The sequence below is a fragment of the Cetorhinus maximus genome, chromosome 11 (assembly GCF_964194155.1).
Source record: "Cetorhinus maximus chromosome 11, sCetMax3.hap1.1, whole genome shotgun sequence".
Lineage (NCBI taxonomy): Eukaryota > Metazoa > Chordata > Chondrichthyes > Lamniformes > Cetorhinidae > Cetorhinus > Cetorhinus maximus.
The window spans coordinates 116,497,927-116,521,941 of record NC_135889.1 but is presented as its reverse complement, the minus strand read 5'-3'; the positions used below and the strand labels follow the sequence as shown (position 1 = coordinate 116,521,941).

The 24,015-nt window shown below is 45.6% G+C and overlaps 1 protein-coding gene across 2 annotated transcripts in view; it reads left to right on the top strand.

The window, feature by feature from the left end:
• sema5ba (sema domain, seven thrombospondin repeats (type 1 and type 1-like), transmembrane domain (TM) and short cytoplasmic domain, (semaphorin) 5Ba) overlaps positions 1 to 17,955 on the top strand; it is a 344,144-nt gene extending 326,189 nt beyond the window's left edge. For both annotated transcript variants that reach the window (XM_078552610.1, XM_078552611.1), the window contains exons 20-23: positions 7,443 to 7,592; positions 10,354 to 10,392; positions 13,565 to 13,773; positions 17,287 to 17,955. In XM_078552610.1, coding sequence (XP_078408736.1) covers positions 7,443 to 7,592; positions 10,354 to 10,392; positions 13,565 to 13,773; positions 17,287 to 17,439 — 551 coding nt within the window. In that variant the 3' untranslated portion in view covers positions 17,440 to 17,955. The remainder of the gene's footprint in view (positions 1 to 7,442; positions 7,593 to 10,353; positions 10,393 to 13,564; positions 13,774 to 17,286) is intronic.
• The last annotated feature ends 6,060 nt before the right edge of the window (positions 17,956 to 24,015 follow it).

The following is a 24,015-nucleotide window of genomic DNA, read 5'->3' as shown; positions in this document are numbered from 1 at the left end:
CAGCAGCAGGGGCGATTTTGGAACAGTGAGATTGTTTCAGTGTGTTCAGTCCTGTTTACCAGAGGAACAAAATCAATGAAATAGAATGTTTTCTCTCTTTATCCCCTGTTATTATCTTGCCCTGGTCTGTCTGAATATTTCACTTTCTTTCTGTTCGTGTATCTCAATAGCTGGCTGACCTGTGCTTGTTTTTCTCTCTCTTTTCTGCTTCTTTGTCTCATTCTCTCTCTCTCTCTCTCTCTCTCTCTTCTCTCCCACTTTTTGTCTCTCTCTGTCTCTCTCTCTGGTTTTCTCTCTCTTCATTTCTGCCTGGTGCTCTGTCACTCTCCTCCATTGCTCTCTCTCTCTCTCTCTCTGGTGTTCTTTATCTCTCCGTTGTTTTGTCTCTCTGACACTCTCTTTGGCACTCTCTCTCTCTCTCTCTCTCTCTCTGTCACAGTCTCTATGCCTGTCTCATTCTCTGCACCTCCCTCTTTCCATTCGGAGTCTGTCTGCTGTTACCCCTCACTCCTGCTTCCTATTCACTGAGTATTTGCACACTGACCTCTGTCCACTCAATAATACAAAAGCAAAATACTGCGGATGCTGGAAATCTGAACTAAAAACAGAAAATGCTGGAAAAATTCCACAGGTCTGACAGCGGCTATGGAGAGAGAGACAGGGTTAACGTTTTGAGTCCGTATTCCCCTTCTTCAGATCAGACCCTTCTTCTGTCCAGTTAATTTTGCGTCTCTCTCCCACTGAACTGTCTCTTCACCCATCCTCGTGTCTCTTTCAAGCTCTCTTTTATTTCCCTGTGCCATTTATATTTTTGCATCTCCATTCTGAATCGCTCCTCTCTAATTTCCCTTTGCCTTGTCCCCCTCCCACCCCTTTGCTTTCTGTTCAAGTTTAACCTTCTACCTCAGTTCAAGAAGAAAGCCTTTCGGAATAAGCTGCTGGCAATGGCTCAGTGGGTAGCATTCCTGCCTCAGGGGCTAAAGGAGAAAGTTCTGGAAAAACTCCGCAGGTCTGGCAAGATCTGTGGAGAGAGAAACAGGGTTAACATTTCAGGGCCAGTGTGGCTCTTCTTCGGACCTGAAGCTGAGTTTTTCCAGCACTTTCCGGTATTATTTCAGATCTCCAGCATCCGCGGTATTTTGCTTTAACATCAGAGACAAAAGGCTCTGAGTTCAAGTCCCACCCCAGAGACCAGAGCACAAAATCGAGGCTGACACTCCCAGCGCCAGTGCTAAGTGAGTGCTACATTGTTGGAGGTGCCGTCCTTCAGATGAGACGTTCAACTGCACTCTGTCTGCTGCCTAAGGTGCACATAAGATATCGCACAGCACTTTTCCAAAGAAGAGTGGAGGGAGACTCTGCCCGGTACCCTGACCCATTATTTATCCCTCTACTAAAAATAGATGGCCTGGTCATTATCAGATTGACATTTGTGGGAGCTTGCTGTGCACAAAGTGGCTGCTGCTTTTCCTAAATTACAGTGGTGACTACACTTCGGAAAGTGCTTCCTTGGCTGCAGAGCACTTTAGGACACCCCTAAAAATAGATACTGTTAAAAAAAAAACCTTTGTTTTTAAGCTAGCAATGAAATGCGGTGTTGCCAATGTGAAGCACAGACCAAGAACAAGTTTTAACTAAAAGAGGTGATAGATAAAGGGGGAAAAACCCTAATTGGGGATGTGAAGGGGCTGTGGCTGAATGTGGCCATTCCTTTGCATCTTGTATTTCAGTGTAACCACCAGGCACTACATAGGGGGCAACTGTTTGAAACCTCAGCTGCACAAAGCTGGTAAAACAGCACTCTCCCCTCTGGGCCAGAAGGTTGGTGTTTGAGATCCATCCTTCTCCTGATGTCTCCCATCCACAGACCATTCGTCTCACCGCAGGCTGCGAGGTCTTCCATCCTCAAAAGGACTGCCGCACGCCATAAAACTGTAGAATTGTACAGCACAGAAGGAGGCCATTTGGCCCATCCTGCCAGTACCAGCTCTTCGGGAGAGCTGTCCCAGTTAAGCCCGCTTTTCCCAGCTCTTTCTCCATAGCCAGTGTTCCCACCGACATCTGAACGGTGTGCGTGGCCTGCTTGTGGCACTGTATGGCCCCTTGACGATTGACGTGCGGTAAGGCAAGCAAGCATTTTAAAGGGAGTGTTACTTCTGCAGGGCCTGTTTCTTCCCGGCACGGAGTGTTCCCAAGTGCCGCAGGACCGTGGAGCTTTACATCGGATATGAGGCACCGAAACAGGAAATTCAGCCCAATCTGTCCGTGCTAGCATTTATGCTCCACTCTAGCCTCCTCTATCCTCATCTATCACTGCATCCCCCTATTCCATCCTCCATTATATGCCCACAGCCCTGTCATCTTTTTCCTTTTAAGGATTCATCCAATTCCCTTAGAAAGCTATTATTGAATCTGCTCTCAGGCAGTGCATTCCAGAGCACAGCAGCTTGCTGTGTAAATGCTACCTCTGGCTCTTTGGCCAATTATTTTCAATCTGTGTCTAGTGGTTACTGACCTTCTGCCATTTACGCTGTTATAATCATTCTAAATTTTTAACTCTTCCATCAAATGTTTCCCCTAACCTTCTCTTCTCCGAGGAGAATAATCCCGGCTTCTCCAGTTTGCCCCTATAACTGAAGTTCCTGTACCATTCTGCCAAATGTTTGTTTCGCACCCTCTCCCAGGCCTTGATAGCTTTCCAAAAGGGCGGGGCCCAGAATCGACCACAGTTCTCCAGATGAGACCCAACCAGTGTTTTGTAAAGGTTCAGCATAACTTACTTGCTTCTGTTCTCCCTGCCTCTACGAATGAAGCACAGGACACATATACCTCCCAGCAGACTTCTCAACTTGTCCTTCCCATCTTCAAATATTTGTGTGCAATATTTGTACATATAAATTTACAAATTTATGCTCCCAAGTCTCTCTGTTGCATGGGGGTGGGTGGGGATCGGTTAGCTCAGTTGGCTAGAGTGCAGTGCAGTGCAGAGTGACACCAATGGCCTGGGTTCGATCCCTGTGCCAGTTTAGGGTTTCCGACCCTTCCAGAAAGGCTGGAAGTCTCCTAGAATCGGCATTAATCTCCCAAGGAAAGATCTTAATCCACCGCGACATCAGTGGTGAAGGGAGCAGGCGCTTCAGGCTGGACTTTGTCAAGACAGTGTTTCCTTTCCTCTCTGCTGTGTCTGTTTGGTTTGTGCCATCTTTAACGCAGGTAGCTGATGCTGCAGGTATGGGGTCTGTGCCTGCGCCCTCAGTGCTTGTGGTGCCAACAATCGTAGTCGCCTCTCACACTCGAACCCTTGGCCAGTTACCCTGGCTGCAAGAGTACGAACTGCCTGGGTTTGGTGACGTCCCACACAAGGCCTCGGCCTGCTGCTCTGAGCCAACTGAAAAGTGCAGACTCGGTGGTAACTGTGAACTCCTGGCAGCAATTGTCAGTGACTCCGTCCAGAGCAGCCACAAGCTGTTCCTCAACAGCCCATGACTGGAATCTGCCCACACAACATGCCTCCAGCTCCAGAAAGGACAGGCTCAGGTGGAAGGTGGAAGTAATATTGTTCATATGTAATTAGCCACTGTTGAGTTCAATGTATTGAATGCCAGGCAGAATTTATAGGAACGGCGTGACTATGTTCATTTAGTGGTACCCTCAAGCTGTATGGAACTGTCTCTCTCTCTCTAATGGAGAGAGATGCCCATGGTCCCTTGTGGGCTATGGCTAATTACCTTACCTCCCTGTTGCTACCTCTATCAGACTCCCTCTATGTTCCTTCATAGTCTATTGCAGTCGTTCCCATTATTCATTATATTTACAAGTTTCATGTCATCTACAAACTTTAAAGTTATGCCCTGCCTACTCAAGTCTAGGTCATTATTATTATCAAAAAGAATAGTGGTCTTTATGCTGACCCCTGGGTACCACTATCACAAACAGGCTGAAAAACAACATTCACCACTACTCTGCTTTCTGTCCCTTGGGCAATTTCATATCCACACTGTTCATTGCTTCTTTAATTCCTTGGGCATTAATTTTGTCAGCACATCTACTTTGCCAAATGCCTTTTGAAAACCTGTGTACACAGCATCGAGTACACTACCCTCATCAAGTACACTACCCCCATCAAGTACACTACCCTCATCAAGTACACTACCCTCATCAAGTACACTACCCTCATCAAATACACAATCCTCATCAAGTACACAATCCTCATCAAGTACACTACCTTCATCAAGTACACTACCCTCATCAAGTACACAATCCTCATCAAGTACACTACCCTCATCAAGTACACTACCCTCATCAAGTACACTACCCTCATCAAGTACACAATCCTCATCAAGTACACTACCCTCATCAAGTACACTACCCTCATCAAGTACACTATCCTCATCAAGTACACTACCCTCATTAAGTACACAATCCTCATCAAGTACACTACCCTCATCAAGTACACTACCCTCATTAAGTACACAATCCTCATCAAGTACACTACCCTCATCAAGTACACTACCCTCATTAAGTACACAATCCTCATCAAGTACACAATCCTCATCAAGTACACTACCCTCATCAAGTACACTACCCTCATCAAGTACACTACCTTCATCAAGTACACTACCCTCATCAAGTACACAATCCTCATCAAGTACACAATCCTCATCAAGTACACTACCCTCATCAAGTACACAATCCTCATCAAGTACACAATCCTCATCTAGTACACAATCCTCATCAAGTACACTACCCTCATCAAGTACACTACCCTCATCAAGTACACTACCCTCATTAAATACACAATCCTCATCAAGTACACTACCCTCATCAAGTACACAATCCTCATCAAGTATACTATCCTCATCAAGTACACTACCCTCATCAAGTACACTACCCTCATCAAGTACACTACCCTCATCAAGTACACTACCCTCATCAAGTACACTACCCTCATCAAGTACACTACCCTCATCAAGTACACCATCCTCATCAAGTACACAATCCTCATCAAGTACACTACCCTCATCAAGTACACTACCCTCATCAAGTAGACTACCCTCATCAAGTACACTACCCTCATCAAGTACACAATCCTCATCAAGTACACTACCCTCATCAAGTACACTACCCTCATCAAGTACACAATCCTCATCAAGTACACAATCCTCATCAAGTACACTGCCCTCATCAAGTACACTACCCTCATCAAGTACACAATCCTCATCAAGTACAATACCCTCATCAAGTACACAATCCTCATCAACTGTCTCCACTACTTAATCAAAGAACTCAATCAACTTGGTCAAAGGTGATTTGCTTTTAACAAATCCTTGCTGACATTTACTTATTAGCCCAAAAGCCAATTAATTTTGCCCCAAGTTATTGTTTCCCCACAGCAGATGCTGGGCTGAATGGCCTGTAATTTCCAAGTTTAGCCCTCTCCCCTCTTACAAGTAGGGGTGTAACATTTGCAATATCCAGTCCTCTTACCACTCCCTGCCCCTTATCCAAAGAGGATTGGAATATTGTGGCCAGAGCCTCTGCAATTCCCGCCCATACTTTCCTCAGTACGCTCGGATGCAGCTCATCCAGACTGGGTCATGTTTCTACTTTTGAGTTCTGCCAACTTTTTAAGTGCCTCCTCATTATCTGCTTTTATCCTATCCAATATCACGACTACCTCCCCAACTGCTACATTGGCAGCACCCTGTCCTCTAGTGAACACGGATGCAGAGCACTTACTCGGTACCTCATGAATAACTTACTTGGTGCTGACTTGGCTTACACTTCCATTGGATACGCTTTGACAAGCTATATGTTTATAAGCATTGAGGTTTCTTTTTATCTTAGCCATTAATCCATTCTCATACTCCCTCTTTTCTCATCTTATTCCATGTTCTTCCGTGTTTTCTATATTCACTTTGGTTCCCTAATGTACCTTACATTTGTCATAAGCCTCCTTTCTTTGTCCCATTTTAATCTCTAATATGTCTTTTGATAGCCTCAGAGTTCTAGCTTTGGATGTTCTTCCTTTCTCCCTTGTGGGAACTTGTCTATTCCATTTCTGAAACATCTCCTCTTTGAAGTCCTCACATTGTTCGATTGCAGTTTTATCTACCTATTTTTGATTCTTTGCCTAACATAACAACAACAACTTTTATTTATACAGCGCCTTTAACATAATGAAACATTCTAAGGCACTTCACAGGAGCGTTATAAAACAAAATATGACACCAAACCACATAAAAAAATTTCGGGCCAGATGGCAAAAAGCTTGGTCAAAGAGGTAGGTTTTAAGAAGTGCCTTAAAGGAGGAAAGCAAAGTAGGGAGGCCGGGAGGGAATTCCAGAGCTTAGGGCCCAGGCAAATGAAGGCACGACCATAAATGGTGGAGCGATTAAAATCGGGATGCTCAGGAGACCAGAACTAGAGGAGCGCAGATATCACAAAGGTTTTGGGTGTGGAGGAGATTACAGAGATAGGAATGCTTGAGGTCATGGAGGGTTTTTACAGAATCACAGAGTTGTTATGGTGCAGAAGGAGGCCATTCAGCCCATCATGTTTACACCGGCTCTCTAAATGGGCAATTTGGGCAGAATTTTCAGTTCGGCGGGCGGATGCGATCAGCGGGTCCGGGACCGGCCGGGGAACGCTAATTGGCCAACCAGCGTGAAAGGCGTGCTGAGAGGCTCAGCACTGCAGGGGTGGGGGCAGGAGGAGGGCGAGCGCTGGGGGTCGTGGGCGAGCGCTCACTGAGCTGGAGACCTGAACAACCTAAACTAAAGGTCACAGAAACCGGAAAAAAAGTGCACAAGCTTCATGATCGGTCAGCTGAAAATGTAGGTTATGAAAATGCTGTCCACATAAAATAATTATTATTTTGATTTATCACGGAAACCTCATCCCACCCGTGGATGAGGTTTCCTGGAATACTCAAAGGGCCCGCCTGGCTGATTTGCCCGCCCGCCAACCATGACATTGGACAGGCAACGAAAAATCTCTGTTAATTGTGCCGTTAATGGGCTTAATTGCCCTCTTAATTGATGGCGGGCGCACTCCCGAGTTGAGCGCACGCCCGTTGACGGAAATATTGCGCGAGTGCGCGATGATGCTGGGGCACTCGCCCGACGTGATCACCCTCTCACGCTCGAGCGGGTTGGGTGCGCGCCTGCCCACTCAGCGAAAAATTCTGCCTTCTGGCTTAGTGCCATTCTCCTGCCATTTTTCCCAGTACCCTTGCACCTTGTTTTAAAATCAAGCCAAATAGAACAATGATCATCACCACTTTTGAGTAATTCATTTGTAAGCGAAGCAATTTCAGATGTTCCTGAAAGACATAAGAAGTTGTGAAATGCTGGAATGTTCTTTCTTGAATGTAACATTATATATTAGACGATCGATTCCATTTTGTTGGAGATTAAAAACATCGTCTTCTGATTTGAAAGGCGGCTGGTCAGTGTGGACTGAATGGAGTCTGTGCAATGAAGAGGATGCACAATTTCGCAGTCGCCGTTGTGAGATTCTCAATCCAGGGCCAACGCAGTGCGTGGGGAACAGCACTCAGTTCCGGCAGTGTCTCTACAATGAAATTCCTGGTAAGCATAGCAGTGAACTGACCCGTGGCGTTCCATGGAACAGTGAAAATTTAGTATTAGGAAAAAGAGACGATTATTCGCCCCATCATCCTCCACAGACATTGTTGGCAGTTTTACCTGGCATCACATCTGCCCTCAATGCCCACAGGGGTAAAATACCAATGGCCACTGAATAGCATCAGATCCAGGGCCTTTAGCTTATTCCCCCTCCTCACCACCCAACCCCATGATTCTCCTCCAGGTACCATGCCCTAAGAGGACGTTGACAATCATGTACTTCTGTTGGATTGGTCCATGATTATGCTTGGCAAAGTACTGCAGTGGTTTGCTTTTGCAGTATGGCTGACCAGGAAACTCTCCCACTCTTACCACCTGCCATCAGGTGTATTGGAAGGATTTACAGGTTGATAGTCAACCTGTTTTGTCACATAATGGACACACCTTCCATGGCCATTAAGTCCTGAAGTGGGAATTGAACCCAGAACTACTGGCTCAGAGGTACGGATGCTACCCACTACACCACAAGACCCCAAAGCTAAGGGTGATGCTGCCCATTTTGACATCCCTAGTATCACCCTAGCTGAGATCCAATTCCATTCTTGACCGGATATTCATTTGACCGCTTCAAAAAGAATCATTAACAGCTCACTGGCCATTCCAAGAATTCAAAGTAAGGTCTCCACCGACAGACCAGCCAAGCTTGAGATTCAATAAACTGGCTAGCATGCCTCCCTCAATGATTACCGCCGATTAACCGAGCATTCATCTCGTTGTTAGATATGGTGTCAGCCATGGCTCAGTTGGCTCTTGCCTCTGAGTCACAAGGTTCTAGGTTTAAGCCCCACTCCAGAGTCTGAGCATAAAAAATCAAGGCTGACCCTCCTAGTGACATTGTCAGAGGTGTTGTCTTTAAGATGAGACTTTAACCTGTGACACCTTCTGCCTGTTTTGGTGGATATAAAAGACCCCATGGAAGTATTTAGAAGAAGAGCAGCAGTGTTCTCCCTGACATCCTGGTCAATATTTATCCCTCAACATCACAAAAAACAGATTATCTGGTCATTATCACATTGCTGTTTATGGGGGCTTGCTGTGCTCAAAGTGGTTGCTGGGCTTCCTACATTACACAGTGATTGCACTTCATAAGTACTTCATCGGTTGTATCTCACTTCAAGATGTCTGGTGGTTGTGAATGGCAGTATATAATTTTCTTTTATTATTCTTTCATGGGATGTGGGTATTGCTGCCAAGGCCAGCATTTGTTGCCCATCCCTAATTGCCCTTGAACTGAGTGGCTTGCTAGGCCATTTCAGAGGGCAGTTAAGAGTCAACCGCGTTTCTGTGGGTCTGGAGTCACATGTGGGCCAGACCAGATCAGGTGAGGATGGCAGATTTCCTTCCCAAAAGGACTTAGCAAACCAGATGGATTTTTACAACAGTTGATGATGATTGTTATGATCACCATTACTGAGACTAGGTTTATATTCCAGATTTTTTTAATTGAGTTTAAATTCCACCAGCTGCCATGGGTTTGAAACCCATGTCCCCAGAGCATTAGCTTGGGCCTCTGGATTAGTAGTCTAGTAATATTGCCATTACGCCACCATCTCCCCCAACGCAAGGCTTTTTTATTTGCACTTGAGGTGACATTATCTATAGAGCTGTAGACCTAGAGCTGGAAGGCAGAAGCCTTTTTCTTGGCCAGTACGAGCCCGATGGGCTGCATGGCCTCCTTCTGTGGGGTAAATCTTTCCGTGGCTCACTACAGTCTACAGTGGGATCTTGCTGTGTTCAATTAGCCAACAATAGAGACTGAGATTCAGAGTTATTTGATATACTCTGAGAGGTCATTTCTGTGAGAGGGGATTACACTTTACTTTAAGCTCTTTCTTTAATTAACCCAAGCAGCAAAGGAAACATGACCCCGTCCACTTTTAGCTAGCGATAGCCCTATGGACTGGTGGTGTGTAGGAAGCCTGTCACTGGGATATCATTGTCCTTTCAAGGAGAGAAGGTTTCTATTTCGGGCGCATTAGGGTTAGGGTTAGGGTTAGGGTTCAGATGTGGCCATTCCCTGGTGGGGCTGGTATTTATTGCCCTTCCCTTGGAGAAGGGGGTGATGAGACTGAATGGCTGATAGGCCACTTCAGAGGGCAGCTAAGAGTTAGTCATGTCAGTATGGGTGTGACCTAAAGGCTCAGAGCAGGAAGGATAGCGGGTTTACCTGCCCAAGGGGCTTTAGTAAACCACTTGGGTCTTTACGACAATCCGACCACTTCACGGCCACATTGATACCGCCTTTCCCCTTTCCGGATATTTTTGACTGAATTCAGCCCTCAAACGGCCGTGGTGGGATTTGAACTCACAGTCTCGGGACTCGCGTATTGCTGAAAAAAGAGACATGTCAAAGCTTTTCGTCTTGCACTCATCAGGACATCCCCAAGGATACCAATGTAAGGGGAGTTAAAAACAAAAAGCTAAAAGCTACTGCGGATGCTGGAAATCCAAAACAAAGTGTCTTGCGAGTGTCCTGATGAGTGCAAGACGAAAAGCTTTGACATGTCTCTTTTTTCAGCAATACTCGAGCTCAGTGCTACCAAACAACTAGTCTCAGGATTGTTAGTCCAGGCTTCTGAATCAGTAGCCCAATAACAACCACCACACAGTTGCGACTATTGATTGTAATTATGAATCTACCTCAGTTTGGGATTTGAAGTGCTGCACCTTTGAGGTTAAATATTATTATTTTTCTCTCCTGCAGTGATTCAATCGGCGATTGGGAGTGACAGCAGTTGCGGAGGTTAGTCATGACAATGCTACAGAAAACTGCTTTTGAGAGAGTCTGTTGTGGCCTGAAAGATTGTGGCATTTTTTTGGGAACCAAATGTTGAGACTTCACCTCTCTATAATAAATCATTCCCCAGGATATCATTATCTCCCTTTCGCAGCTACATGGCTATCTCCCAGGTCAAACCGTATAGAATCATAGAATGATACAACACAGAAAGAGGCCACTTCAATGACATTCAATGGCATTACCATTGCTGAATCCCCCACTCTCAACATCCTGGGGTTTACCAGAAACTGAACTGGACTAGCTATATAAATACTGTGGCTACAAGAGCAGATCAGAGGCTAGGAATCCTGTGACGAGTAACTCACCTCCTGACTCCCCAAAGCCTGTCCACCATCTACAAGGCACAAGTCAGGAGTGTGATGGAATACTCCCCACTTGCCTGGATGAGTGCAGTTCAAATAACACTTGAGAAGCTCGACACCATCCAGGACAAAGCTACCTGCTTGATTGGCACCTCATCCACCACCTTAAACATTCACTCCCTCCGCCACCGATGCACAATGGCAGCAGTGTATACCATCTACAAGATGCATTGCAGGAATTCACCAAGGCTCCTTCAACAGCACCTTACAAACCCACTTAGAGGGACAAGGGAAGCAGATAGATGGGAACACCACTCCCTGGAAGTTCCCCTCCAAGCCACACACCACCCTGACTTGGAACTATATCGCCATTCCTTCACTGTCACTGGGTCAAAATCCTGGAACTCCCCTCCCCTCAACCGCCACCTTCTGAAGGGCAATTAGGAATGGACAATAAATGATGGCCTAGCCATGGATGCCCACATCCTGTGAATGAATAAATTTAAAAAAATGGAATCTGTGCTGGTTCTTTCGAAGAACAATCCAGTTAGTCCCACACTCCTACTCTTTTGCCATGTCACTATAATTTTTTCTCTTTCAAGCATCTGTCCAATTGAAAGCTACTATTTATTCGCTATTCATCACCTTATCAGGCAGCGCATTCCAAATCCTAACCACTCAGTGCGTTAAGAAGTTTTCCTCTGATTCATCTGTCCCGTCTAGTTCTTTTGTCAATCACTTTAAAACTGTGCCCTCTGGTTATCGAGCCTTCAGCGATTGGAAACGGTTCCTCTTTATTTACTCTGTCTAAACCCTTCATGATTTTAAACACCTCTCTCAAATCTCCTCTTAGCCTTCTCTGCTGTAAGGAGAACAGTTCCAGCTTCTCCAGATTATCCAGGCAACTGTAATCCCTCATCCCTAGAGCCGTTCTTGAATGACCCCTCTTTAAAGCCTTTATGTCCTTCCTAAGGTGTGGTGCCTAAACTCAGGCCCAGTATCCAAACTGGGACCAAACTAGTGTTTTCTACAGGTTCATTATAACTTTGTGGTTTTGTACTTCATGGCTATATTTCTAAAGCCCACAATGCCATTTGCTTTCTTAAATGCTCCACATTCCCAGGTATACCATTGTCTCTCATTTCCAAGTGCATCACTAATGTGTACCTGAGGGTTATTAAAGAGTGAGTACTGGGGACAGTAATGTGTACCTTACAGGGAGAAAACTTGGAGGCAGTAATATGAAGCAGAGCATTTAGAAAATCATAGTAAAATCAAGTAGAGCCCACAAGGTTTTGTGAAAGAGAAAGCATGTTTGACTAATTTATTAGAGTTCTTTAAGGATATAACATGCAGGGTGGATAATGAGGAACAGGTGAATGTAGTGTATTTAGATAGTGTATTTAGATTTCCAAAAGCCATTCGATAAGGTGCAATATAAAAGGTTACTACAAGAGATAAGAGCTCATGGTGTTGGGGGTAATGTATTAGCATGGATGGTGGATTGGCTAGTGAACAGGAAATGGGATAAATGGGTCATTTTCAGATTGGCAAACTGTGACTAGTTGGGTGTCACAGGCATCAGTGCTGGGGCCTCAACTATTTACAATCTATATAAATGACTTGGAATAAGGGACTGACAATATTGTAGCCAAACTTGCTGACAGTATAAAGTTAGGAAAGCAAGTTGTGAGGAGGATGCAACCTGCAAAGGGATATAGATAGGTTCAGTGAGTGGGCAAAAAATTGGCAGATGGAATATAATGTGAGAAAATGTGAACTTGTCCACTTTGGCAAAAAGAAATAGAAAAATAAAATATTTTCCAAATGGAGAGAGACTGCAGAATGCAGCAGTACCGAGGGATCTGGGTGTCCTTGTACATAAATCACAAGAAGGGTTAGTATGCAGGTACAGCAAGTAATGAGGAAGGCAGTTGGAATATTGGCCTTTATTGCAAGGGGGATGGAGTATAAAAGGAGGGAAGTCTTGCTACAACTGTACAGGGCCCTGATGAGACTGCACCTGGAGTACTGTGTACAATTTTGGTCTCCTTACTTAAGGAAGGATATACTTGCATTGGAGGCAGTTCAGAGAAGGTTCAATCAGCTGATTCCTGGGATGAAGGGGTTGTCTTGTGAGGAAAGGTTGAGCAGGTTGGACCTGTACTCAAGTTGGAGTTTAGGAGAATGAGAAGGTCTTATTGAAACATGTAAGATCCTGAGAGGACTTGATAGGGTAGGTACTGAGAGAAAGTTTCCACTCATGGGGGAATCTAGATCAAGTGGGCACAGTTTCAAAATAAGAGGTCTCTCCCATTTAAGACGAAGATGAGGAGGAATTTCTTCTCTCAGATGTCGTTAACCTTTGGAATTCTCAGAGAGCGGTGGGGGCTGGGTTATTGCATATATTGAAGGCTGGTTAGACAGATTTTTGATCAAGAAGGGAGTCAAGGGTCATGGGGGGCAGGCAGGAAAGTGGAGTTAAGGCCACAGTCAGATCAGCCATGACCTTGTTGAATGGCGGAGCAGGCTCGAGGGACTGCTAATTTATATGATCTTAGGTGTACCTGAGGATTTAGTTACAGAGGCAGAATTAGGAGACAATGTTATGTACCTCAGGATTGAGTTACAGGGTGAGTTACAGGGTGTCACGGGGAGCTGGTGATGCTTCCCCACAGCAACGTGCCTTTGGAGTTCGATGAACAATAGCTCGATGGTGTGGTAGCATGTCTAAGCTGTGTTCCAGTGTGGTTTGAAGGTTGTGACTTTAAATCCAGTGCTTCTCTGAAGTTCCTAACCATTCATTCACCCAGCCTTTAGCGTCTACCATCTGATTGCCACCGGAGTCTCCTGCTTCCTGGGTGCCACCCTCATCACCCTGCTGATCTATGCATATTGCCAACGATGCCACAGGCAATCTCAGGAGTCTACAGTCATTCATCCAACCACTCCCAACCACTTGAATTACAAAGGCAGCAGTCAGGGTAACAAGAACGAACTCTACAATCCAATGGAGATCAAGGTAATGGGGATTTGCACTTGGTGAGTTATTCTAAATTTACACATCCAGTCTCTTAATGAGGGCAGGAATGTTAGTACTTCTTAATTGTGTTGAAAGTGGCATTTTCCCTTCTCCTAGGCCCTTCACTCCTGTGCTGAACTGTGGCTCTTGGTGAACAAACTCCATTTGCTCACTCAGACCCCGTAAGATCAGAGCTTGTTGTTTGATGTTGTGTGTTATGACAAGACCCAGTTATAGGCCAGGAATTTTGGAAAGGCCGGGGTTTCTTTTCCCGCCAACCGAAGAGTTGGTGGGAAACACATTCCTACCGACACTGTCCACCCTGCCGCCCTTTCACGCCCCAACGAGCGTCAATTGGCTGGAAGCGGGACTCCCCGCCTCAGAGAGCTCCTGGACAATCTGATTGGCCGGCAGCTCTTTAGTCACTGCAGCGCCAGAAGCTGCAGTGAACAGGACTGGGACTGCGTGCAGCCCCCGGAGCCTAAACCCCAGGATTCCAGGAAGAGGTAAGTTTTGTGGGGGGGTCGTCTCAAGACGTGGAGGGTAGGGGAGACGTTGGGGGGGAGGGTGGAGAGAAGGGAATTGGCGTGTTGGCCAGAGAGGCCAGGGTAGGGAGCGAGGTCCTGCAGTTACCGAACCTTAAGGGGAGGGGGCTGCTGATGGAGACCACTCCCCCCAACCCTTCCCATCCAAGGCCTGAACCCGATCATTTTTGGGCTCCTCCCAAACTCTGTAATTCCTCCCTTCAGCCTAAAAATTGAGGCAGGGCAGGAAATGGCCCTTAAGTAGTCAATAATTGGCCACTTAAGGGCCTCAAATGGGGCAAAGTTGGGTGGGCCAAGCGAGACTTCACCCGTCCCTGTGTAAAATTGCAGCGAGGACCCAATGGGAAGCCCATCCGGGGAATTTTATGTTCGCCCCACCGTCTACAAACCGGGCAGCGGTGGGGGGAGCTTAAAATTCTGCCCACAGAGTCAGTCACAGCACAGAAGGAGGCCAACCTGCCCATCGAGTCCATGCCGCCTCTCTGTAGAGCAACCCAGTCAGTTCCATTCCCCCACTCGATCGCCGTAGCCCTGCAAGTGTATTTCCCACGCACCCATCCGATTTTCAAAATCAGGGATCGTCTCTGCTTCCGCCACCCTCGTAGGCAGCGAGTTCCAGCTCATTACCACACTCACTGCCTTACCCCCACCACCCCACCATATCTCTTACCAAAACCCTAAATCTGTGTCCCTTGGCCCTTGCACCATCAGCTAATGGGAACAGCTTTTCTTTGTCTACCTGTCATAATCTTGCGCACCTCGATCAAATCTCCCCTCAATCTCCTTTGCTCCAAGGAGAACAATCCCAGTTTCTCCAATCCCTATCCTTGTGACTAAAATTCCTGATCCCTGGAACCATTCTAGTAATTCTCCTCCGCACCCTCTCTCAAGGACCCTCACGTCCTCTCAACCACGTTCTGGAATTAGGTTTTATATCGTTAACGACTGCACGCAGCCCATGGTGTGTCGACCGCTGTCAACACTTGGGATCTTAACAAAAACAGGGAATAGCTCTTGAGATCAACAATTCGCCATCTTGCACGCACAGTCTGAGAGAGCATTGGAAGCAGATTTGATCATAACTCTCAAAAGAGAAATGGTTAATTACTTGAAGGGATACGCTTTCACATGTCCCCATTGAGAACTCACTGACCCATGCAGGCTGTGTATTAGCCTTCGGTGCGAGAAAAAGCCTGTGAGGGTTGGGCAAGGGCAAGATTGGGTTCTGCAGTGATGGCCACCAGAGTCAAAAAACCCATCAAGGCTCAATCTCCAGATCTCTCAAACAAAGAAAGGTCAGGTGGTCAAGATTTATGTTCATGGGACTGTAGCCCAGGATGAGCCTCCACCTGTAGGAAGGGCAAGGAGACAGGTGGGCGAGGGCTGTGAACAGCCGCCTCCATTTCCAGTGGCATTCCACAAGCCCTACACCAAACCTTCCTCACACAGGGCTTGGTACAGGGGCGCTCAGTCCATTTTCAGCTATGCAAACGATTTGCTGTGGGGAGGTTTTGAAGGGCTATCAGAGGGAAGGGGGCCCAGTTGGCTCAGTTCACTAGACAGTTAGATCAGGTTAATGCCAACAGCTTGGAGTTCAATCCCTATTCCAGCTGGGGTAACCTCAGGGCCTGCCACTCACCACACCCATAGCAAAAAAAATGACAGCGTTTTGCTGTGGATCAGCAAATGATCCCTAAGGACCTGCCTTCAGGCAGAGAGCTGAGAAAGGAGATGGGGGAAAGAACAGCGGCATTGGAACCAATCAGTTGGCTCTTTCAAAGAGCCAAGATGGGCTGAATGGCCCCTTTCTGCGCATATGAGATTCTATGAAATTGCTGAAAAGAAACCAGACTGTCGATGAGTTTGGTCTTTTTTTTTTGAGTGGGGGAGGAGTGGAATTTGCTTGCAGTAATCCTGTTTATAATCAAGGCATCAAATCTGATTTATGCTTTGTTTTAACTGAAGTTGGCTAAAAGCCAGGCTTATTATAAAATTCCTGCGCTAATCTTGTCTCCAGCATGATGGGTTTTTACGGATTAATGCACTAGGCATTGTAAATGTATTATAAAGGAATAATTAGCTGCATAGACTTATTACAGATAAGCAGAGGGTTCTGGTAACCTTCAGACAGCCAATGGAGCCTAGATGGGTCAGTGAGTTCTCAATGGGGACATGTGGCTTCTGTGCACACCGCACCCATCACACTCCCTGCCCTGACCTCCCGTTATAGTATTTTAACTGATGAGGGAGTTCAATTATCAGGAGAGTCGATAGACATTGGGATTCTCTGCCTTAGAACAGTCATCATAAACCTTATTCAAACTGCATGCTGCATTTTATTTAACTTATACACATTGTTATTACCAGTTGAAAACTTAATTTTCACTTAAGAGGTGGTGGGGAGAAAGGTTCATTTTAGCTATCAGCATTCATTACATCAACTGTGGCTCAGTGCTTTAACATGCTCGCTTCTAGCTCAGAAAGTTGTGGACTCAAGCCCCACACCAGAGACTTGAGTGCAAAACCTAGGCTGACACTGCCAGTGTCAGTACCGAGGGGAGTGCTGCATTGCCGGAGGTGCCATCTCTCAGTTGAGACATTAAACTGAGGCCCCCTGCGCCCTCTCAGGTGGACGCTGTTTTTGAAGGAGAGCAGGGGAGTTCTCCTTTATCCCTCAAACAACATTATTAAAAAAAAAACAACAGATTATCTGGTCATTTTTCTCACTGCTGCTTGCGGGATCTTGCTGCCCACAAAATGCCTCGGCCTACATTTCGGCAGCCAGTACACATCAAAGATACGCCATTGGCTGTGCAGCATCCTGAGAAGTCCTGAGGCAGTGAATGGTGCTAGATAAATGCAACTACTTATCTTTTCTCTCTCAAGTCAGCTAAGGAGCAATTTGTTTAAATTGCCTGATGTTGCTTTCAACCTAAAGCATTTATTTGGCTTTTTTATTTTACCCCAGACGCTGAACAAAAACAATTTGATTCCTGATGATCGGAGCAACTATTTCTCCTCTCTGCAGCAGACAAATGTGTACACCACGACGTACTACCCCACCACGCTGAATAAATATGACTACAGGCCTGAATCCTCACCTGGCAGAACCCACACCTAAAACCCTCCGAGTGAACTTCCCCTGGAGACGGTGTTTAGGAACGAACCAGAATGGATTCCTGAGAACAAAGCGTAACCATAGCAACATCCGTAGTTGAGTCATAGCATCAGCCAATCACAGTCCAAAATTTTGTGGAGTCCTCCATTAACGATTTGCACTTCTTCAAGATCCACGGTCCAGCCATCAAGACTTGTTTATGACTTATAAGGAGCGGAGACTTAGTAAGCAAATGGATTTTTTTTCTTTCCTAATAGACTCCCTGACGAGAAAGACTGAGCTATGCTTCATATTAAATGGACAAACATGGCGGAAACAAAATGGCCGCCGCAGTGGCCGAACAATATAGTAGTTGCCACAGCAACGTGTCGTCTCTGTGAAGCGAGATTTCCTGAGGATGTCTTCGCAGAGGTGGTTTTGAGAATGTGACCGTAGCATCTGGATACAGAAATACTCCTTCGCTACTGAGGGGGATGTTATTTTTTATTGTCATTCAAAAGATTATTTTTTTTTCTCTTTTCCCCCCGCCCCCCGCCCCCTTTCAGTATTCAGTATTAATTTTCAGATGTGTACCATATGGAGCCTAACAGTAGCAAAACATAGTTTCACATTATATTTACAGCACGGAAATAGGCCGGATGGTCCAACAATTCCACGACAGTGTTTATGCTCCGCTTAAGCCTCCTCTCAACCTCGTCCATCTCACCCCCCACCACCCCCCCCCCGCCACAGCAGTTCAAAAAAAAACCCCATCAAAATGTTCTTTATTTTTTTAAACTGATTAGTCACTTTTACTAAGTTCTTTGCATAGCTTCAGGTTTTGATTGTTCCTTTCTATTTTTGTCCTTACTTGGCATTCCCAGAATTGGAATTTCTGCACTTTTAATGAATCGATGAAATTTGTATGGAGAGCAGCCTACAGATGCTTAACAGAGGACTTACAGTGGTCCATTCACTGATGTTAGTCACCAAGTTTAGATAGGCTCGAAATTCCTTTGACCCGCAAACAACTGTTAAAATAATTTGGAGCGAGTCCTTTTGGCGGCTCGACGCTATTAATTTAATGCGACTTTGACCCTAGTTTCGAATGGCTTGATTGCCTCATGTATTTATTATTGGCAAATTTAAGCTGCACCACCACTTCATCTTCTCCATCAGAAAGTTCAGCTTGGAAGAATTGTTCTAGGATGCAAGGGTGATGGAGAAATGGGGCAGAGGGAGCCAGCGGCTGTAGCAGTGGAGCATTTCACATATACCAATGTAGCTGAAATATGAGATCCTCCTAGTTCACAGAGTTATACAGCACCGAAACAGGCCCTTTGGCCCATCGTGTCCGTGCCGGCCATCAAGCACCTGTCTATTCTAATCCCATTATCCAGCACTGGGCCCGTAGCCCAGTATGCTACGGCGTTTCAAGTGCTCATCTAAATACTTCTTAAATGTTGTGAGGGTTCCTGCCTCTATCACCCCCTCAGGCAGCGTGTTCTAGATTCCAACCACCCTCTGGATGAAAACATTATCCTCAAATCCCCTCTAAACCTCCTGCCCTTTACCTTAAATCTATGCCCCCTGGTTATTGACACCTCCGCTAAGAGGAAAAGTTTCTTCCAATCCACCCTATCAACACCCCTCATAATTTTGTATACCTCTACCAGGTCCCCCTCAGCCTTCTCTGTTCTAAGGAAAACAACCTTAGCCTATCCAGTCTCTCTTCATAGTTATCCTGCCTGGTTTGAGCTCAACATCTGAATTTTTTTTCATTGTTTCACGGGATGTGGGCTGGGCCAGCATTTTTATTGCCCTTGAGAAGGTTGGAAGGTGGTGGTGAGCCGCCTTCTTGAACCGCTGCAGTCCATGTGGTGTAGGTACAGTGCAGTTAGGGAGGGAGTTCCAGGATTTTGACCCAGCGATAGTGAAGGAACGGCGATATAGTTCCAAGTCAGGATGGTGAGTGGCTTTTGGAGGGGAGCTTGTCATAAAATTGCCCTGGCTCGTACAAAGGGTGAAGGACAGGGTGTCGGCCGTGTCTCGGGAGGGGTCTGTCAGAGACCAGGCTTCAGGTGTATTGTTTGTAATGTGAACTGGAACTTATCCATATCCTACCCAAGATGGTCAGATATTTGATCAGAAAATCAAAAACCTTCCCTTTACCCCTAGGCTGTCCTTGTCCTGACGAGCTTGGCAGAGAAATGCAGAAGAAAGTTCTGTTCGAAGTTTTACTGAAACACATTTCAGAACTGGTCAGTGTCCTGAGCTCGAGCTGAAAGCTCCCTGTGACTAAAGTTCCTCTGGTCAGTTGGGGCCAACCTCAGCTCATTTCCTTTTGACCTCCTGCGGCAAGTTATTTGTGTTTGCTGGACCAGTCCAATCATGATCGCAAAGCGTAACCAGGCGTTGTTAATGTTGTGACACTGCAGTCAAGTCCTGATGACTCACCTGCTTTTCCAAGAAACCTTCTGCTGCCGATTACAGTCAAACCTGCATTTCTGTCCATCAATTATAATGAAATATAATAACTCAACCAACTGGGTTCTCCTAAAGGGGGGGAGTCTGAATTTTCCTAAATGACATGATGAGAATGTGTGTGTGCTCATAGGCAGTTATAAAATTACCTGCATGGTACATGTAAGAAGTGAAAAGAAACAACTTGCCAGTGGTGATGGTTTACTCCTTCTTAATGGAAACCCCTCTGCCTTTTACACCATAGTTGTAGATTTCTACACTGGGCTTCTCTCATTTCGCTATGGCTTGACCACATTCAGTGAGCTGCGGATTTAAACTGGTGGCAGTTGTCCAGGACCCAAATACAATAGGATGCATTGGGGGAGTTGTTTAGCGGATTTTGCTGGATAATACATGTATGTGTGCACGAACGGACTCTCAAGGTTATCTGAACAAGGGACACATGCACATGAAAAGCTATAACTCACACCCCTGTTTTCAAATCTTGCCAATGCCTCACTCCCATCCTATCTCTGTACCATCTTCCAGCCCTACAGTCCTCCAGGATCTCTGCACTCCTCTAGTTCTGTCCTCTTGTGCATCTCCGATTTTAACCATTTTGGCATTGGCGCCAGCTGCCTGGATCCCAAACTCTGGAATTCCCTCCCTAGGCCCTTTCTCCTTCTTTCACTCTCTCTCTTCTCCTTTAAACTCTTTAAACTCTTACCTCTTTGTCGAAATTTTTAGTCACCTGTCCTAATGTCTCCCTCTGTGACTCAGTGTCAAGTTGTGTTTTAATAACACCCCTGCGAAGTGGCTTTGGAAGTTTTAAAGGTGCTATATAAATATAAGTTGCAATTGTTGAAGTGGAATTTTTTTTTCACTTTCGTCTGGTGGTCTGACTGGATTATTGCCTCCTGCCTTCCTCCTCCTGGCACTCTCATTCCAGCGTCAGTTGTGTAAAGTTAATAGTGAGCTTCAATACACTATAAGATTGTGGAATATGGGGACAACTTTGATGTGCTGTAGTATTCATTGACCACTGCAAATTGTCATTGTATCACGCAATGGATTTTTTTTTACGCAGTACCCTAACTGTGCAGTGACCTTGTTTCCAACGCACATGATCTTTCCTTAGGCAGGGTAAGGGATGGGGAAGAGAAAGCGCAGTAAAGTGTTATGATAATTGTCACCAGGAACAGTAACACATCTGGTGCCTTATTTTGTGTACATGTGTGAATCTATATCTGCAGAATGTGTGCACATAACCACCATTATCATTGCCATTAGTTACAGTGTTCATAGTTCCTCTGGGGTTGACATCACGTGATTTTGGTTGACCAATCAGAAAACTATTTGAGGGATAGAATTGGGTCATGGTGGTCAAAGGAAATGTCTATTGTGAGCCAACTTCAAGAGCCATCCATCACTCCTGAGCATCAGTAGAGTAGTTGGATACTTTAGTTAAGAAGCACAGAAGGGAGTGCGTGAATTAAGACACATCCCTCAGTTAATTGTAAGCCCTGGGCTCAAAAACCCATTGATCCAGATGGACTGAATTTTCCTCTCACTACCATTAGGGCTTTTTGTCAAATGGGTTGGCTCCTTGCTGACCCTATTCATTGATGAGGCTAAAGGTTGAAAGCCAAGGAAGTTAGCAATGTCACATTTCACCTCCAAATTTGGGAGGTGCCACGTTGTCGAGACAGAATGGATTGAACTTGATTCTGAATCCTGACCCAGGAGTGCTTATGTGCCGACACTGGTTTCAAACCGTGACGATACTCTAGCATTGATGTCACTTACTTTGATTCTGAGACGCTCAGGTTGTTCTCCTTAGAGAGGAGAAGATTGAGAGGAGATTTGAAAAAGGTGCTCAAAATCACGAGGGGTCCAGACAGAGTAGATAGCGAGAAACTGTTCCCATTGGTGATATGTTCCAGAACCAGAGGACACCAGTTTAAAGTGATTGGCAAAAGAACAATAGGTGACATGAGGAAAAACATGTTCACGCAGTGAGTGGTTAGGATCTGGAGTGTACTGCTAGAGAGTGTGTTGGAGGCAGATTCAATTGAGGGATTCAAAAGGGAACTGGATAAACACCTGAAGAGAAACAATTTGCAGAGTTAACAGAGAAAGTGTGGGGAAGTGGGACTAGCTGGTTTGCCCTTACAGAGAGTTGGCAAGGACTCAATGGGTTGAATGGCCTCCTTCTGTGCTGTAACCATTTTACAAAAAAAAAAATACCTTGCCTTTGTACTCAGTTGGTGAAGGTACAGTATGATTTGACACTGAAGCATTATGGATCAGGAAGCACCCAAGTGTGACCCCTGACCTGTGCCAAAGTAGCTGATTTCAGCCAAAGAGAGAACTGTGATTAGTGTTAGCAACCCTAAACCAGGGATGGGAAAACTATTAAATGATGCTATTAAACATTTTTCTAAAGGGTGACTATTCAAAACCCTACTTGCTGGTCTCCACCTTTCACACTCTGTAAATCTGAGCTCAATCCAAAATTCTGCTCCCTGTATCCTAACTCGCACCAAGTCCCATTGCCCTATCACCCCTGTGCTCACTGGCCTACATTCACTCCCAGTCCAGAAACATCTCAAATTCAACAGTTTCATGTTCATGTTCAAATTACTTCCCCTGCCTATCTCTATAACACCCCCCAGCCTTACAACCCTCTGAGGTCTCTGTGCTCATTAAATTCTTTGACGCATCCCTGATTTCCTCCACAGCGGTTGTGCCTTCAGCTATCTAGGCCCTAAATCTTGGAATTCCCTCCCTAAACATCTCCACCTCTCCTTTTAAGATGCTCTTAAGACCTACCTCTTTGACTAAGCCTTTGGTCACCTGCCCTAATATCTCCTTAAGTCACTCGGCACCCTGTGACGTGCCTTGGGAGGTTTTACTACGTTCAAAGCACCTTATAAATGGAAGTTGTTGTTGGATGGATGTTGAGGTAATGCCTACAAGGAGAAGAGGTGGAAATCAGGGCAAATGAGTGGCAAACGTAGAGGCAGCTAATGTTGAGCAAATGCCCGTGTAGCATTTCGGCTGAGTTTGTCCTCAAGAGCAACTCGTGTGCCATCTGTTCATACTAGACTAGGGAAATCTGTATTCTGCAGGGCCATTCCCGATGGATGCCTGGCCTGAAAGGAAAGCAAATCCCAGATCACACACTCTACCCCTATTCTTCAGGACACCAGCGCTACCAGTCTGTCCTAGTGAATAATCCGCAAAATGTAACGACACAGTTGGTGGCAGTGATCAGTCAGGCATATAGCAGAGAGTCATTGAATGAGAATGGAGGGATGGGGTGAGTTACAGAATAATACCACACCACGCACTTGTGACTTTGATGAACACAGAGGTGAATCTTGGCTCAACTGCCGAATACCCACTATGGTTTGATACTGAATCCTTATTGATCAGGAAGTGTCTCAAGAACAACGCTGACCTGTGCGCCAGCAACTTGTGGCTTCTTTGTAACTTGACCCTCTTTGAAGAGGGGCAATGGCTTGTCTCTCAAATTTTTTAAAAAATTCTTTGATGGAGTGTGGGCATCACTGGCAAAGGATCAATTGTTGCCCATCCTTAATTGCCTTTTAACTGAATGGCTTGCTCGGCCGTTTCAGAGGGCAGTTAAGAGTCAACCACGTTGCCGTGGGTCTGGAGTCACATGTAGGCCAGACCAGGCAAGGATGACTGATTTTCCTCCCTTCATTAGTGAACTACTTGAGATTTTTGCAACATGATGGTTTCATAACTAGCTTTCAAATTCCACATTTTTTTTAATCAATTGGATTGAATTTAAGTTCCACCAGCTGCCAAGGGGTGGTTTTGAACCCATGTCCCCAGGGTATTAGTTTGGGGCCTAATAGATTGCTGGTCCAGTGACATTACTACAATGTCACTATCTCCCCGAGGTGAAGCTTCAATTCAAGCTGAGGTAATTGTCAGTACGCCCCTGTCTTGAGGCCATTTCAGTGATGTAACGTGGAGCACACAAAGTTACGCACAGAACAAGCATCAATATTTTGGAAGCTCGCTGCTGTTTTTCTCAGCATCTGGCACGCGTGATCCCTGTTGACTTGCATTCCAGAAGCTCCTAAGTGATTTTCCTTTCCTCCC